Genomic DNA, 15,167 nt, shown 5'->3' with positions numbered 1-15,167 from the left:
ATATTGTCTCCAGCTAATAATGTTAACTATCAGTTTGCCCAGTGTCTGTGAGCTTGTCTCGCCACTTCAATCTTGAATCCTTGCTAATTTCAACAGCTATTTTTGACACCTGTTTTTAGTCCTAGTGTTACACACTTGAATGAAAACTCAGTGTGATATATATTTTTCTTTATAAATCTCTTCCTTTACTGGGTACGTGCCAAACTGCAAAATACAGATATAGTAGTGGATCGTTACGCGCTTCTGTTTACACGTTGCCCTTGATGGAACTCTCTCCTCAATCATGGCTGTTAAAATGGCAGGCCTGGAACCACTGTGTTTCAAGTGGGAGCCCCCTAGTCTGGTTAACACCAGACCATATCACAAGTGAAATATGGTCTGGAATCCGCCTATTGAATTTCTCGTAGGGGAGGTGTGGTTTACGATTGTCAACGGCCGTTTATTGGACGTTGCGAATGTCTATCATTTGGCGTATACGTAGCCCATGGCCAATCATGGCAGTTGTACCCGGTGACGTAGTTAGAGCGACGAAGAGGCGAAGAAGAGAAGGAAAGAGAAAGAGAATGCAAAACAAAAATAGGAAAACAATGGCACCGAACGATTACTGCCGTTTGTGCAAGGCAAATATGAGAGAAGCTGGTTTGGTTCGTTTCGCTCGCCGCCATGTTAAATGTGATCCGTAAACAGTCCCAAATAAACTACAAGCTTCTGTTTGTCGAGTAGTACGCGTCACCGTCTTTCCACCCCTCCCCACTCTCTGATTGGCTCCCTAACTCAGGCGAGCCTTTAGACCATAGTTTCAATGCTGTCTTTTCAGATCGGAATGATTGTGCAAAGCAGCATGGGATTTCCCAGGCTAGGAGCCCCCTACCGCTGTACCGAAGGCCTCAAAATCTGCCACTAACACTTAACACACAACACTAATCATAAACCCCTCCTACACCTCCCCTGTGCGCTGCCCCCGACACCCCTCACCAACACCACCCCTGCCCTTCCTGACAAAATCTCACTCTGGACTGACTTCAAAACTTGAGAGCCCTGGATCTGTATATGTGAGGTGTATTGTGGGGGGGGGAACTTTGAGATCACTTTGACTGAACCCAAATCAGGTTTTGGCCATAATGGTGTGTTTTATCCCCCGCTGGCTGAAAGGCCCAAAGGGGCATTGTCGTGGCGATTTCCGCCCATCCGTTTATCCCAGGAAGGGTACTCGCCTTCTGAAATCAAGTCCTCTCTCAATTTTTGGAGGAATTTCACGAAACTTGGTAAAATGCACTGTTGTATGAGAGTTACAGTATATGCGTGTTGAAATTTCGTTTAATTTGGGCAAATTTTCCCAGAGTTATGCCTTTGATTATTAACAAACTTGTACTTTTGGCAATTTCATCAAGGTGTGCTTGCTTTCTGAAATCAACTTCCTTCACAATTTTTGGAGGAATTTTACAAAACTTGGTAAAGGGCATTGTTATATGTCGGGAATACGCATATTGTTCAATTCGGTCGCGTTTCACCGGAGTTGTAGCCCTTGATTAACAACCTTGTGCTTTCACAATTTCATGAAGGTGTGCTTGCCTTCTGACATCAACTCCTCTCTCAATTTTTGGACGAATTTCTCGAAGCTTGGCAAAAGGCCTTGTTTTATGACAGTAATACACACATTGCAGGGCAAACCGCTAGGACAAACAGGATTAGGGACCGTTTCTATGCCGGTGCCATAAGGGCATTGAATAAAGCAAGCCTGTACAATCAATAATACAAATATGATACAATATGGGCTCATGCACTGCCCTCCACTAGGGATGTTAACCGATGACCGTTTGACCGATGGTTGACCGAATCAACGTCAACCGGTTAAATTTTTTTTTTTGGTTGTCGGTTAAAAAAAAAAAAATCGTTTTGAAGCTGCCGATTTTGGAGCAGAGAACCTGGAATTCTGTGTTGTAAACGCTTGGGGCGTGCCATGCGGTGTAAGGACGACAGCTGACAAATCAGAAACACCCATTCAGTCATGTCCCGCCCTCCCGCCCCAGTTGAAGACAGCTGCCACTCGGCGAAAGAAAAGTGTAGACACAGGCTTTTTAGCTTACAAATTACTATTCTGTTTTTTTTTTTTTTAAATTATTATTAGAAGGCACATTGAGTTTAGTCCTGCCTTGGCCAGTGCATTCTGAAAGTACGTTTCGGTCTGTAGCCAACAATGCATGTTATTGCAGATCATATCTCTCCACACAAACTAAAGGCGCAGATGCCGACTTTTGGAGGGAAGGGGAGAGAATGAAATGACAGCGGTGTCTGGAGGGGGAGTGACAAACGCAGCTTTTATGTCTGTGAGCCAAGTCGGTGACGGCTTCAGAGCAACTTCAATACCATGCAGTAATGGCGTGTTGATATTGGCAGGGGCTTCAAAGTTTGGGAGAATAGCAGGGTACAAATAATTTACAGCAGGGTGCAAAATGGTAAAATGTCTGCCAGCGGCAGACATAATGCACGCAAAGCGTTCAGGGATAGAGAGATAGAGAGAGAGATGCAAGTACGAATTTTTCATGGGGCAGGATGGTTTGGAACAGGCCATCTAAAATTGGGATAACATTTACCCGGGACAGGTATTTGAGGCGGGTCGTCTAGCTTAAGCTTGATTAGCGTTGTTACGCACGCCAGTGTTTCCCACAGAAATTTTGGAGACTATGGGGGCAAGCCATGGGGGAGGCGCGGGGGTTGTTTAAAATTGAGTGATATGTTAAATATTAAGTTATTACTGAAAAACTATTGATTAAAAAAACAGACACTGAGAAATGGTCCTATAAACAATTTTACCAATATAAAAGATTACCAGGACTACAAAAATGCAGAAAAATAGGCTTTACTTATCCAAATGCACCTGTTGGTTCAAAAGTTAAAGTGCAGAGAACCTCACAGCACAACATGAAGTTACCTTAAAATATAATATAAATGCCTCAGCTTTCATGTAAGAAAAAAAAAACTATTAATACTAGTACTGTGTGCAGGCAGTCTCTCCTGAAGACTAAATTAAACAATAATTATAAACTAATAAAATAAATGGCTCAGGCTTCATAGAAGAAAAAAAACAATTTGAACAGAATCTCACAGTATGATGCTGAAGCTGCCTAAACAATGGAAAATAAAATACCATTTTGGCAAAAACGTTGGCATCCATTAATTTCTTGTATTAAGTAAAAAAAAAATATATGTTGCCAGATACTGCTGACGTTTTACAGCCCAAAATATGTTCAAAACCCGCCAAAATGCACTTAAAACCGTCCAAATTGGGCGGGAAACTGCGCAATTTGGCAACACGGGTGGCAGTAATGGCTGCACGCATGTCAAGGATGTAAACACGGTTGACGCGGCAATGGACATACATGACATAGTGGATGTAATTTACGTTCACAACTTTTTTTTGCTGTCAGAAATATTTAATATTAAATTTTGTGACTCGACTGACAATAGCCGGCGGCATAACAAGCCATAGCCGGCGATTTGCCGCCGGTGACTGGCTACTTTTGAGACCGCTGTATTGGTAATGGCGTTATAACGATTGTAGCTAATTAATTAGATTACCCGGCGTTATAACAGCCTTTATTTTAACGCTGTTATTCCCATCACTGAATGTTATGTACTTCTTCTAGCACTTGACTTTATTTTCAACGCCATCATGGCCAACTGAAACTGTCTCTAAGCTGGAGCCATTTGTCCTCCGCTCCAATACAAACCCCTCGACATGAGTGCCGCGTTTGACTAAATGTTTCGCGCTGTAGAAAAGGTAATGTGAGTGGAGGGCAGCGACTGGGACTGAATGTGCGGATGCTCGCAGTTAGATTTAGAATAGATTCTAATAATTCCAATTCTGGAATTTTAAACTCGTAGGTTAACCGACTTTAACCGGCTAATGAGGCTCGGTGGTCGGTCAAGATTTTTTTTTTAGTTTTCGCCATCCCTACCCTCCACACCACAGGATGTGAATGTTTGCAAGTGATGACTGCTGTTTTAAATAACTTTAATTTTTTTAATATATTTATTAGTTTCTTGTATTATTTTCATAGGTTTTTAGATGCCTTTTTTTTGCGCACCAAGGATTGCATTTAATTTAGTTGTATTTATTTACAATGACAGAGCTGTTCTATTCTATTGCGATTCTCATCTTATCTCTAGCTGCTTTATCCTTCTACAGGGTCGCAGGCAAGCTGGAGCCTATCCCAGCTGACTATGGGCGAAAGGCGGGGTACACCCTGGACAAGTCGCCAGGTCATCACAGGGCTGACACATAGACACAGACAACCATTCACACTCACATTCACACCAACGGTCAATTTAGAGTCACCAGTTAACCTAACCTGCATGTCTTTGGACTGTGGGGGAAACCGGAGCACCCGGAGGAAACCCACGCAGACACGGGGAGAACATGCAAACTCCGCACAGAAAGGCCCTCGCCGGCCACGGGGCTCGAACCCGGACCTTCTTGCTGTGAGGCAACAGCGCTAACCACTACACCACCGTGCCGCCCCCATTGCGATTCGTTTGTGAAAATTTTCCCGGAGTTTTGACCCTTGATTAAATAACTTTGACAATTTCATGAGGGTGTACGTTCTTCTAAAATCAACTCCTCTCTCAATTTGTGGAGGAATTTCACTGAACTTGGCAAAAGGCTTTGTTATATGACCGTTATACGCATATTGACATTTTGTTTAATTTGGGCAAATGTTCCCAGACTTCTGCCCTTGATTGCCAAAATACAAGTTTGTTAATTTCATCAAGGCGTGGTTGCTTTCTGAAATCAACTTCCCTCACAATTTTTATCATCATGTCATGGCGATGTCTGTCCGAGGAAGGGTACTCACCTTCTGAAATCAACTCCTTTCTCAGTTTCTGGAGGAATTTCACAAAACTTGACAGGATTCTTTGTTATATGTCGGTAATGTGCATATTTTAATTTCGTTCAATTCAGTCGCGTTTTACCAGAGTTATGGCTCGGTTGCCAGCGGGGGATATGGTGCTGTCGGAGCACTCTTGTTCTGCCTACGATATATAAAAACCATAAATACAACAGGTACAGTACAATACCATAAAATGAGTGGAAATATTTTTATTTACTACTACTTAATCTTTTCTGGGCTTCCTGTTGAGATCATGATGTGTATGGAGCCAGTGTAATAAACACAGGGTATGAGGTATTTGTTTAAAACTGTTCTCGCTCAGTCTGAGCTCCTCACAGAGTGAATCTTATTGTTGGAGAGCTACGGCATGTGCTGTAACGAAATGAACAGAAGCCTAATCAGTTCTGTTCAATTCAACTCGTCTCGGTTTAGTTACGGACCCGGCGCCGTGGGGGGGGGCGAAAGGGGGCGTCGCCCCCTCGTGGCTACAGCCCCGCCCCCTCAACGGAGACTCAGATCACTTAATTGTTTTCTTATGAAAATATAACGTATTATAGACGTATTAATAATTTGCATTTTCAAATACGAAATATTAAGTGGTTGCGCATTGCACAAAAATACATTTCACATAAATCACTACTAAAACTGGCACGGTAGAACAAATCTGATTGGTTGTTATGACACTTACAAGTGCAGTGTCTCTGCAATATCCTGTAATATGCAGTCAAGTTTACGGGAGTAGTCTTTCCCCCACCGAATTAAACAAATTCAATCACAATATTGTGAATCCATTTTCTTTCTTTGTAGGCTAAGTTTATCTCCGTTTATGTTGGTGTATGTGTTCATATATGGTCCGCTTTGTGCACAAATTGCGTAAGAATGTGTCGTTGACGTCACACCCCCCCCCCCCCCCCCCCCATGCAGCGGGGGTGAAAATTCATCACTTCAGAGTGTTTTGTCCCCTACACACCTAAACTGGGATCGCGGATTAAGTGGTTAGCGTTGACTCGGTGCGAGTCAGGAAGGCTATTACTGGTGCAGCCGCGGGGTCTGTTGATTTTTTTTTTTTTAATTATGATTTTGGCCACCGAGCCAAGTACCTTATGCCGCTTTTCCACTACCAACGCGGCTGAGTTGGGCTGAGCCGTGCCGTGCTGAGTTGGGCTGAGTCGAGCTGAGCGGGGCTGTTGGAGTTGCATTTGGACTACAACCGCGCTGAACCGTGCTGGCTGGAAGTGGGTGGACACATTGGGTGGAGTTAGCGAAAGTGGGTGGACGTCACGTGATGTCGTTAGGCGGCGCAAACAGTGACATCAGTGACCTTTTAAGCGGTAGTCTCACGACCCGGATAGTAAACGATAAACATGGTGGACATGGAGTCGTTAGTGTTGCTGGTCTTGGTGCTGTGGCTTGTTGTCACCGACAACGCCAACAGATACTGGCAAGAGCGTATAGATGAGGCGAGGCGCATAAGGCTTCAGAAATTCTCGTAATTCGTAATTCTTCTTCTTCCGGGTTTACGGTGTTTAGGCTGCTGGGCCATAGAAGGTTCACGCTGCATGCTGCACGCTGCACGCTACACGTTCACGTGAAGAACCGGACCCTGGGCCATTAAACTTCATGCTTGGATGTTCACGTGTTGCGTCTGTTCTACTTTGACCGAGTAACCAACAATATGGACTCTTCGGATGACGACGATTGCCTCATTCTGCTTTTACTGAGACAGAGGAAGAGAAAAAGGAACAGAATTTGGAGCCGAGAACACTTCCTTCTGAGAGAAACCCGTGGTGAATTTCACCGAACATTCTATAATCTGCTTGACAATCCCGATGAAGAACTATTTTTCAATTATACCATTCAATTATATTTTTTCTGAAGTTTTCCCCTGAAAGCATAGAGTTATCTCCCTAGACCCGTTCTGATTGGCTGGCGCGGCGGTGACCGCATGCATTGACTGGAATTTCCATCTTCACGCCTAGAAAAAAGTGTGCATGTTCATTTCACGCTTCACGCGTGAAGTGTGCAGCGTGCAGCGTGCAACGTGAACGCCGTTCTATGGCCCAGAGCAAGTCATGCTACGTTTGTCCACTTTTCTTTACACGCGTGTAGCGTGTAGTGTGCAGCATGCAGCGTGCAGTGTGAACCTTCTATGGCCCAGCTGCCTTACAGATCCCAGCGTGCTCGCGGGGCGTGTGTGGGCATGTGAGGACACTCCTCCTCACCAATCAGTGCATAGGGGAGTGTCTGCTCACGCCCCAGCCCCACTCGGCTCGGTTTGGCTCGCTTCAGCCCGACTCCAAAACCGTGCGAGTTTTGGGTGCTGAGTAGGGCTGAAGCGAGCTGAGTCGTGCTGCTCTGAGGTAGTCGAAACGCGAGCCGTGTCGGGCTGAAGTGAGCTGAAAAAGCGTAGTGGAAAAGGGCCATTAGACTTGCATTGACGTTTTGTTTTCATGCCGCGGAGCTATTTGTATGTATTTTAAATTTAAAGGACTTGCCTGTAGGTTTGTGTGTGTTGTTTTATGTTTGGCATCTTTCCGGTTGTAACGCGTGTCTGTGAGAAAATCGGAGGGGAGGGTTAACAGGTGGGCATGGGTGTTGATAAAGCGCAACTGCCCTGGTAATATGTCACATGATTTTCCCGTACTAAAGCGACCTTCGGGGCCGTGGTTTTGTGGTTGGTGCAGTTAATTGTTTGAAACATGTTGTCAGACCGCCATCACTACTGCACACTATATGAAAAATATTTGCCCCCTTGCGATTTCTAATTGCCCCCTTAGTAAACTGTTCCTGGCGCCGGGCCTGTTTAGTTATAATGTGACATCACACACTGTCAAGTCAGAGCTGGGAGAAAATAGAAATAAAGCCCGTTTTTGTCAATATTTCGCCCAAATCTGATTCGTGACTGCATAAATAAACCCTTTGTCACTCTGGTTGTTCTGTCCAGGTGAGACACACTGGTGAGCAGCCCAGCACGAAAGACCTCGTGAAATTCTCCAAGCTGTTCGAGGATGAACTGACACTGGAGCATTTGGAGCGCCCGCAGCTTGTGGCTCTGTGTAAACTGCTGGAGCTGAAGGCCATCGGCACCAACAACCTGCTGCGCTTTCAGCTCATGATGCAGCTGCGCACTATCAAAGCTGACGACGAGGTAACGAGTAGTTGCTGCTTGTGCGTCTGTAGCTCATGACTTGTAATATAGTCAGTAAAATGTCTGTGTACTAATTATTTCTTAAACACCCGCCCCCAAATCGTGTTTAAATTTTTTTTTTTAGATGATCTCTAAGGAAGGTGTCTCAGCGATGACTGTAGCAGAGCTTCAGGCTGCGTGTAGAAGTCGAGGGATGCGATCTCTCGGCCTCACTACAGATCAGCTACGAGAGCAACTGCAACAGGTACGACATCATAGCTCGGTGAAGAGACGACCAGTAGGTGCTGTATGCTTCATGTGACTGGATCTGCAACGAATTCTGAAGTGTTTACTCTTGATGAAGGTATACGCAGTGGTAATATCATTAATGTCGTGGTGTGTTGTGCGTTTTGCAGTGGTTGGATCTGCACTTGAAGGAAAACGTTCCTCCATCTTTGCTGCTGCTTTCCAGAGCCATGTACCTGACGGACCTCAAACCTAAAGTTCCTGTTATTCCTCCTGTGCCCAAACTGGAGGTACGTAGGGTTTGAAATGCATATAAAAGATATATTTTGATTGCTCACACACATCACTGATGGGCAAAGGTAGAGTTTTTTTTTTTTTTTCTCTCTCCTCCTTTTCCTTCTTCCTAAGATGCAGGAGTCGTCATACATGTCAACCTTCGGTCAATCAAACCTGTATAACCAACCTCCAAAATCCGTATTTCCCTTTATAAAATCCTTATAAGATGCAAATTAAAATAATTTGCCTAAAATTTGAATGATAATTAACAATGATATATCCAAGTTACTTTTTATTCAATATTAATAACAATAAACCTTCAGAATGAATACAAAGCTCCAATGTTTGACAAAAACACAAAGTGTCACTCTAATGTTCTGAATTGTACTCCATGACAGCTTTTTTAGCAGTCTGCACCAATACCTCATGAGGCTGCACGTCACAGCAAGTGTCTGTGTTGATCTTGCCGGAGCGCCCATTCAGAATCTTTTCAGTCGCTAGTGAAAGTTGCTTTTCAAACAAAATGTTACTTCCCGGTTGGCGGGATTCTCGCAATGCGGTGTGCGCATGATCAAAAGTGGAACGAAGTCTCGCTACCACAAGATAACGCGTGATTCCATAAGACTCTTTACTGGCTGTTTGTGCTTTCTGTAGTGTACAGTACGTTTGTAAATGTTATGTGCTCTTTTATCATCGTGGGAATTGATTATAGCTCTAAATAAATCTTGAAGTTTTTTTTTAAGAATCCGTATAACTTTATTTGTACGCCCGTATACTACGTTTATTGAATCAAATCCGTATAAAATACGGACATTCCGTATAGGTTGGCATGTATGAGGAGTGCTCAGATAAAGCGAAAAGTAGAACTTGCCACACATACAGGATCTGTTCGAATCAGGGGAAAGGTTTTTTTTTTTTTTTTTTAAACCACGTCTGTATTTGAAGCATCTTGTTTAGTTACTTATCACTGTAATTGTATTTATTTTAACTACTTGTATAGATTTTACAGTACACTTATGCCGCTTTTCCACTACAAACGCGGCTGAGTTGGGCTGAGCCGTGCGGTGCTGAGTTGGGCTGAGTCGAGCTGAGCGGGGCTATTGAAGTTGCATTTCGACTACAACCGCGCTGAACCGTGCTGGCTGGAAGTGGGTGGACACATTGGGTGGAGTTAGCGAAAGTGGGTGGACGTCACGTGATGTCGTTAAGCAGCGCAAACAGTGACATCAGTGAGCTTTTAAGCGGTAGTCTCACGACCCGGATAGTAAACAATAAACACGGAGGACATGGAGTCGTTAGTGTTGCTGGTCTTGGTGCTGTGGCTTGTTGTCACCGACAACGCCAACAGATACTGGCAAGAGCGTATAGATGAGGCGAGGCGCATAAGGCTTCAGAAATTCTCGTAATTCGTAATTCTTCTTCTTCCGGGTTTACGGTGTTTACAGATCCCAGCGTGCTCGCGGGGCGTGTGTGGGCATGTGAGGACACTCCTCCTCACCAATCAGTGCACAAGGGAGTGTCTGCTCACGCCCCCAGCCTCACTCGGCTCGCTTTGGCTCGCTTCAGCCCCACTTCAAAACGGTGCGAGTTTTAGGGGCTAAGCAGGGCTGAAGCGAGCCGAGTCGTGCTGTTCTTTGGTAGTCGAAACGCGAGCCGTGTTGGGCTGAAGCGAGCTGAAGTGAGCTGAAAAAGGGTAGTGGAAAAGGGCCATTATTTTGCCATGAAATGGTCTCAGATGCTGAAATGGCATAAAACAAAAACTACCTACCCATCTTAGGATGGCGTCTAACATGATAACGAGGCATCAAGGACCATTCGAAACTGATCACACACTCATTTCTACATTACGTTGCAGGCACTTAGCAGATGCTCTTATTCAGAGTGATGTACAACATACCCAGAGCAGTTTGTAGAGCATCTGGGGGTTAGGTGCCTTGCTCAAGGGCACTTCAGCCATTCCTGCTGGTCCAGGGATTTGAACCAGCGACCTTTTGGTCCTGAAGCTGCTTCTTGAACCTTTGGGTCATGGCTTCCCCCATGGTTTGCATGGGTTTGAAGACTTTGTCTCAGTTATTATTTAAATAATATTGGCTGGTGTTGAGTGGTATATCTGATATATTCCATTCAGTGAGCATGATATTGAACGAGTGAAAGATGAGTAACTGAATGGAATATATCTGATATACCATGAAAAAAGCCATTATTATACATACACATTCGATTTAACAATTATAAATTTTACAAAAAGTTAAGAACAGGGGGGTCACTTACCAATATTGAATGCTGATCCTGATCGAATGTAATTCAATGTTCTGTCACAAAGTCAAAGTTCGAACAATAAAAATGGTACAAGTCCAGAAAGCCTGAACAACAACCCAACTTGTATACAAGCGACATCCAGGTTGACCTGTTCAAGTTCAGTTACTTTTGGTCGTAGTTGATTGTTACGCTGCAGTTGTTCAAAACAAAAGGGCTTTGCTGAGTGAAGTCCTCTTGTAAAAGTCTTCGTCACTTTTCCTCACCTCCAAGTAGAACTTTGGCAATATTTCCACTATTGCGCGCTCTTCCAGTTTTTCGCTGTCTGTTGGTCTGTTTTTCTCTTGTAAATGTGCGTGAACATCATCCAGTGAAGTTTTGGCGGCCTTTCGGGTGTTCAGCCTGTCTTTTTCTTTCAAACTTCTCTCTAAAGCTTAACCTCACGGCCATGTTTGTGTACAAACTGTCAGTCAAAAGCTAGTGCAGGAGTTTTACATCTCCGTGTCTCTCTTCCAGTTTCTCGATGTCTGTTGGTGTGTTTTTCTCCTGTAAGTATGCGTGAAGAGTATATAATGAAGTATTAGATTCGATTCACTTTATTCATCCCACATCGGGGAAATTCACGTGTTACAGTAGCAAGAAAATGTCATACAGATGACAAATAAAACTGAAATAAAAATTAGACAAATGAAAGATTAAATACAGAGGGCTATTTGCATTATCTACTGTGAAAAAGTACAGAAATATTGCCTTATTGAGAGGCTCGGAAAAATTGCACATTACAGGTAGACTTTATTAGTCTTTTGGGTGTTCAGCGCGTTTTTAGTTTCAGTTTATTTATTTAATGCTTAATCCAAGCACTGAATTAACTCCTCTCTCCTGGCCAACGAAGAAATGATTGTGCGCATGTGCAGCAGCAAAGTTTTGTCATTGTATCTTCGCATGAGCTCTGAAGTGTGATGTTGCGTCGTTTGGACAATGTGCAATATTATAACAATATTGCACACTTAAGGCCAATTTATGCTGACAACCCAGTCCTCGCAGATAGCGTCTGCGAAGCCCCCCCCTTCGCAGACGCTCTGCGCGTACCCTGCGCGCACCTCCCAAAAATTGTGACCACCGCAGACAGCGTCGCAGACAAGAGGGCTCTGATTGGTCCACTCTACATCCGCTGTACACGCACTTCCGCTTCCTTACTTTCCCGGTTTGTTTTGTTTTCACTACCGCCATTTTTAAAAACACGAGCGAAGATGGAGCAGCACGAAGAGCGGTTGATCGAGGAAGTACGTACATCTATACGACTCCAGTTCTAGTCATTATAAACATAATTATAAGTAACCGGAGGATAAGCACTCCACTAACCACACCCACCAACTACTCCTAGCGATTTCGTGACTTCGCGCCCCCTTGTGTTGTGGTGGTGAATAACATCGCGCATGCCTATTACTCCCCGCTCAACGATAAATTACAACTGTCTGCGAAAAGCTATCTGCGAAAGCCTTGTCGCAAGAGCATGCAGAGACCCTTATGCTCCATTGGGGAGAATGGTGTAATACATGGAGGATAAGCGATATGATAACAATATTGCATGCCATCAATAAACCCACTAGAAGGGAATACAATACATGTGTTATTTACCAGCTGGGAGGTCCGTATCGTGAAATACCGTGACGGAGGTCTTGAAAGTACTAAGCGAGGCCCTCTGGGCCAAGGTCAGTATTCAAGGCCAAGGTCACGGTATTTCACCATACAGACCGACCTTAAGCTGGTAAATAATATATTAATTTTTTCTTTACCAAATTCTAACAGAAAACGAGAGCGCCCAAAAGGGAAACTGAGCCGAGCCGCCATTTTGAATCCTCATTCACGGCTGTAATGCAAATGGCTTCCTCCTCGGTATACAAGTGCACTTCCATGGCAGGAAAAAACCTACATTTTGCCGCCTATGTAGTCCCCTATTTATACAAAATTGAGTCATTCAGGATTCAGCCATGTTTTTGCTCGGCGTTAGCAACAGTTAGAGGTTTTTAGCTTTCTTCTGAAATGTTTTCTTTTATTTCTTCTTCCTCGGTAGTAATACTCGCGTTCGCTGTGAACACTGTCGTTATCGCTATCCATGCTGTAAAATTAATGCTATTCTCCTGAGAAATGCTTGCAAAAATTTATAAGATTTCTGATAATCTTATAAATAAATCTTAAATGTTGACACAAACTACTAGTATGTTTGTTGTTGTGAACGAGTGAGTCGCCAGAGGTCCGTAACTGGGGCCCGTATCGTAGGATACGGACCCACTCGCCAGCCAATCAGAGCGCAGGATTTGATGGAAACCGGACCGCGAAAAAAGTGATTATTTTTATTCCATGGAAAAAGTGACCTGTGTGTGTAATAATCTCTGATATTCACGTCGTCTTTGGAAAATAATTATTAATTAAAAGCTCTATATGAATAAAATTGAATTGATTGATCATAATACAGCAACTCGCATGACTGAGGTTAATCAGAGTTCAGTGAAAATGTTTAACAGATGCGTCCATGGTGATGCATTCAGTCGTAATGTAGTTAACTTTAATACACAAGCTCTCACTCACACAGACTTCGAGTGCCCAGTGTGCGCTACTTAAAACGGCACATCTTTGATTGGTACACACACACACGATTACTTCCGACAAATGACTGTGGCTCGAATATAACATTTAAAGAAACTTTACCACAAATCCTAATATCGGACCCTTTTTTGATGCACACTACTAGAAAGTGGTTACTTAGTGCAGTATACAGGGAACAGTTTCAGATTTAGTCTGGCCTTTGAGACTCAAACGGTTTTGTTGTACTGGGAATGTTAGACGTTTCCTTGTGCACGCGCGCGCACATGTACGACTGATAAGATGTCTCCAAGTTCAGCTAAATGGTACGTAATGTGACCTGTGCGTATATTTGTGTGTGTAATAGAAATCTCCTGTTGAGAGTGAAGCTGCAGCGACGTCCCGTTCCTCTCCTGTGGAAATACTGATTGACTCCGCCCCCGTCATCAAGGACAGGAAGGTTAGTGAGGCTGGTGTTCTTTTCAGTATCCGTGAACGGATTCCTATAGATAAAGCCCCTAGGAAATTTCATGGGAAAAATTTATCCATTTCATAGATATGTAAAAAGAGAAACTGCGAAACACTGCTAAGGCCAAAAAAAAAAAAGATGGTGTGTTTCAGGTAACATGAAATACTAAAATAGGGTCGGTAGGTAGGAAAGGTTTTTTTTTTTTTTTTTCTTGAATTTTTTTATTTTGTTCGAAAAAATTAACACAAGTAAACATCTTACAAAATAGTATTTTGGCACACAATCCTTTATACCACACATCATAATAAAATTAAAGTGTTTTAAACAGGGCTTTGAACCAGAATTTTTTTCCTATTGGTTCGTTCCGAACAGAAACGGAATTTTAACGTTTCCGGTTTTGGGTTCCACCATTAAATAGATGTTCCCGAACCGGTTAGAACAAAAAAATTTCGTTCCCGGAATGGTTAATTACGTTCCCTGTCAGCTGTTTAACAAATGGCTATAAAATTATGTCTCTGTCTCATCCAGCTTAAGCCAAATGTAGGCTAATTCTATTACAACCTTCATTAAATAAGACAAGAAATAATTCAAAACAATTATTATTTCAAATGTTGGCGATCTGGATTCTCAGTATGTCTTCCCATCTACACAAACAGAAAAAGTGCCAAAAATGAAAGATAATTCGTTTAGTGTGTTACCAAAGGCGAGTCAGGCCCTATGCATTGATAGGCTAACAGAGGTTAACGTCATTTAATGCTCGCGAGCCTCTCATTAACATGGACACATGTATTGATGTCGTGTTTGAAATTGACGTTTTCGAATAACGATAGACTGCAATATTTACCTCTTATTTAAGATGTGGAGACGTGATCGTAGTCCACCCTCCCGCTCTCTCCATTCAGTCAGCGAACGTCACACAGGAAGTGAACCCCAGCAGGTCATAGAAACTTGCGCAGGAGAAGAATGACTTTTTTATTTGTAGGCTACGGAAACTTTGAGGAACGAAATAAAAACCGGTATTAATCAGTTACCATTATTTTTAATAAGCGTTTCTGTTCCGGAACATAAAAAATAATAAAGTTTCTGGTTTCGTTTCTGTTCCATGTGAAATAGAAAAAGTTCCCGGTTTTCGTTTTCGTTCCTTGAACCGGTTCAAAGCCCTGGCTTTAAATCTTTAAACGAATAAAAAAAACTTGAAAAATTGTGACTAGTCACTAATTAAAATATATACTGAGACATTCAGCATTTTAAATCAATGTATTTTTACTATAGTAAAAATTAGTCTTTTAATTCAAAGTCTTTAACTATAAACATATTA

General features: G+C 43.0%; 1 protein-coding gene across 2 annotated transcripts in view; it reads left to right on the top strand.

The window, feature by feature from the left end:
- Positions 1 to 15,167, top strand: part of letm2 (leucine zipper-EF-hand containing transmembrane protein 2) — a 51,092-nt gene that overhangs the window by 21,205 nt on the left and 14,720 nt on the right. For both annotated transcript variants that reach the window (XM_060908326.1, XM_060908325.1), the window contains exons 6-9: positions 7,837 to 8,040; positions 8,165 to 8,284; positions 8,436 to 8,555; positions 13,748 to 13,840. In XM_060908326.1, coding sequence (XP_060764309.1) covers positions 7,837 to 8,040; positions 8,165 to 8,284; positions 8,436 to 8,555; positions 13,748 to 13,840 — 537 coding nt within the window. The remainder of the gene's footprint in view (positions 1 to 7,836; positions 8,041 to 8,164; positions 8,285 to 8,435; positions 8,556 to 13,747; positions 13,841 to 15,167) is intronic.

This window comes from Neoarius graeffei, chromosome 25, assembly GCF_027579695.1.
Source record: "Neoarius graeffei isolate fNeoGra1 chromosome 25, fNeoGra1.pri, whole genome shotgun sequence".
NCBI classification, from domain to species: domain Eukaryota; kingdom Metazoa; phylum Chordata; class Actinopteri; order Siluriformes; family Ariidae; genus Neoarius; species Neoarius graeffei.
Note: the sequence above shows the minus strand (reverse complement) of the source record. Positions and strands in the feature narration are given on the sequence as shown.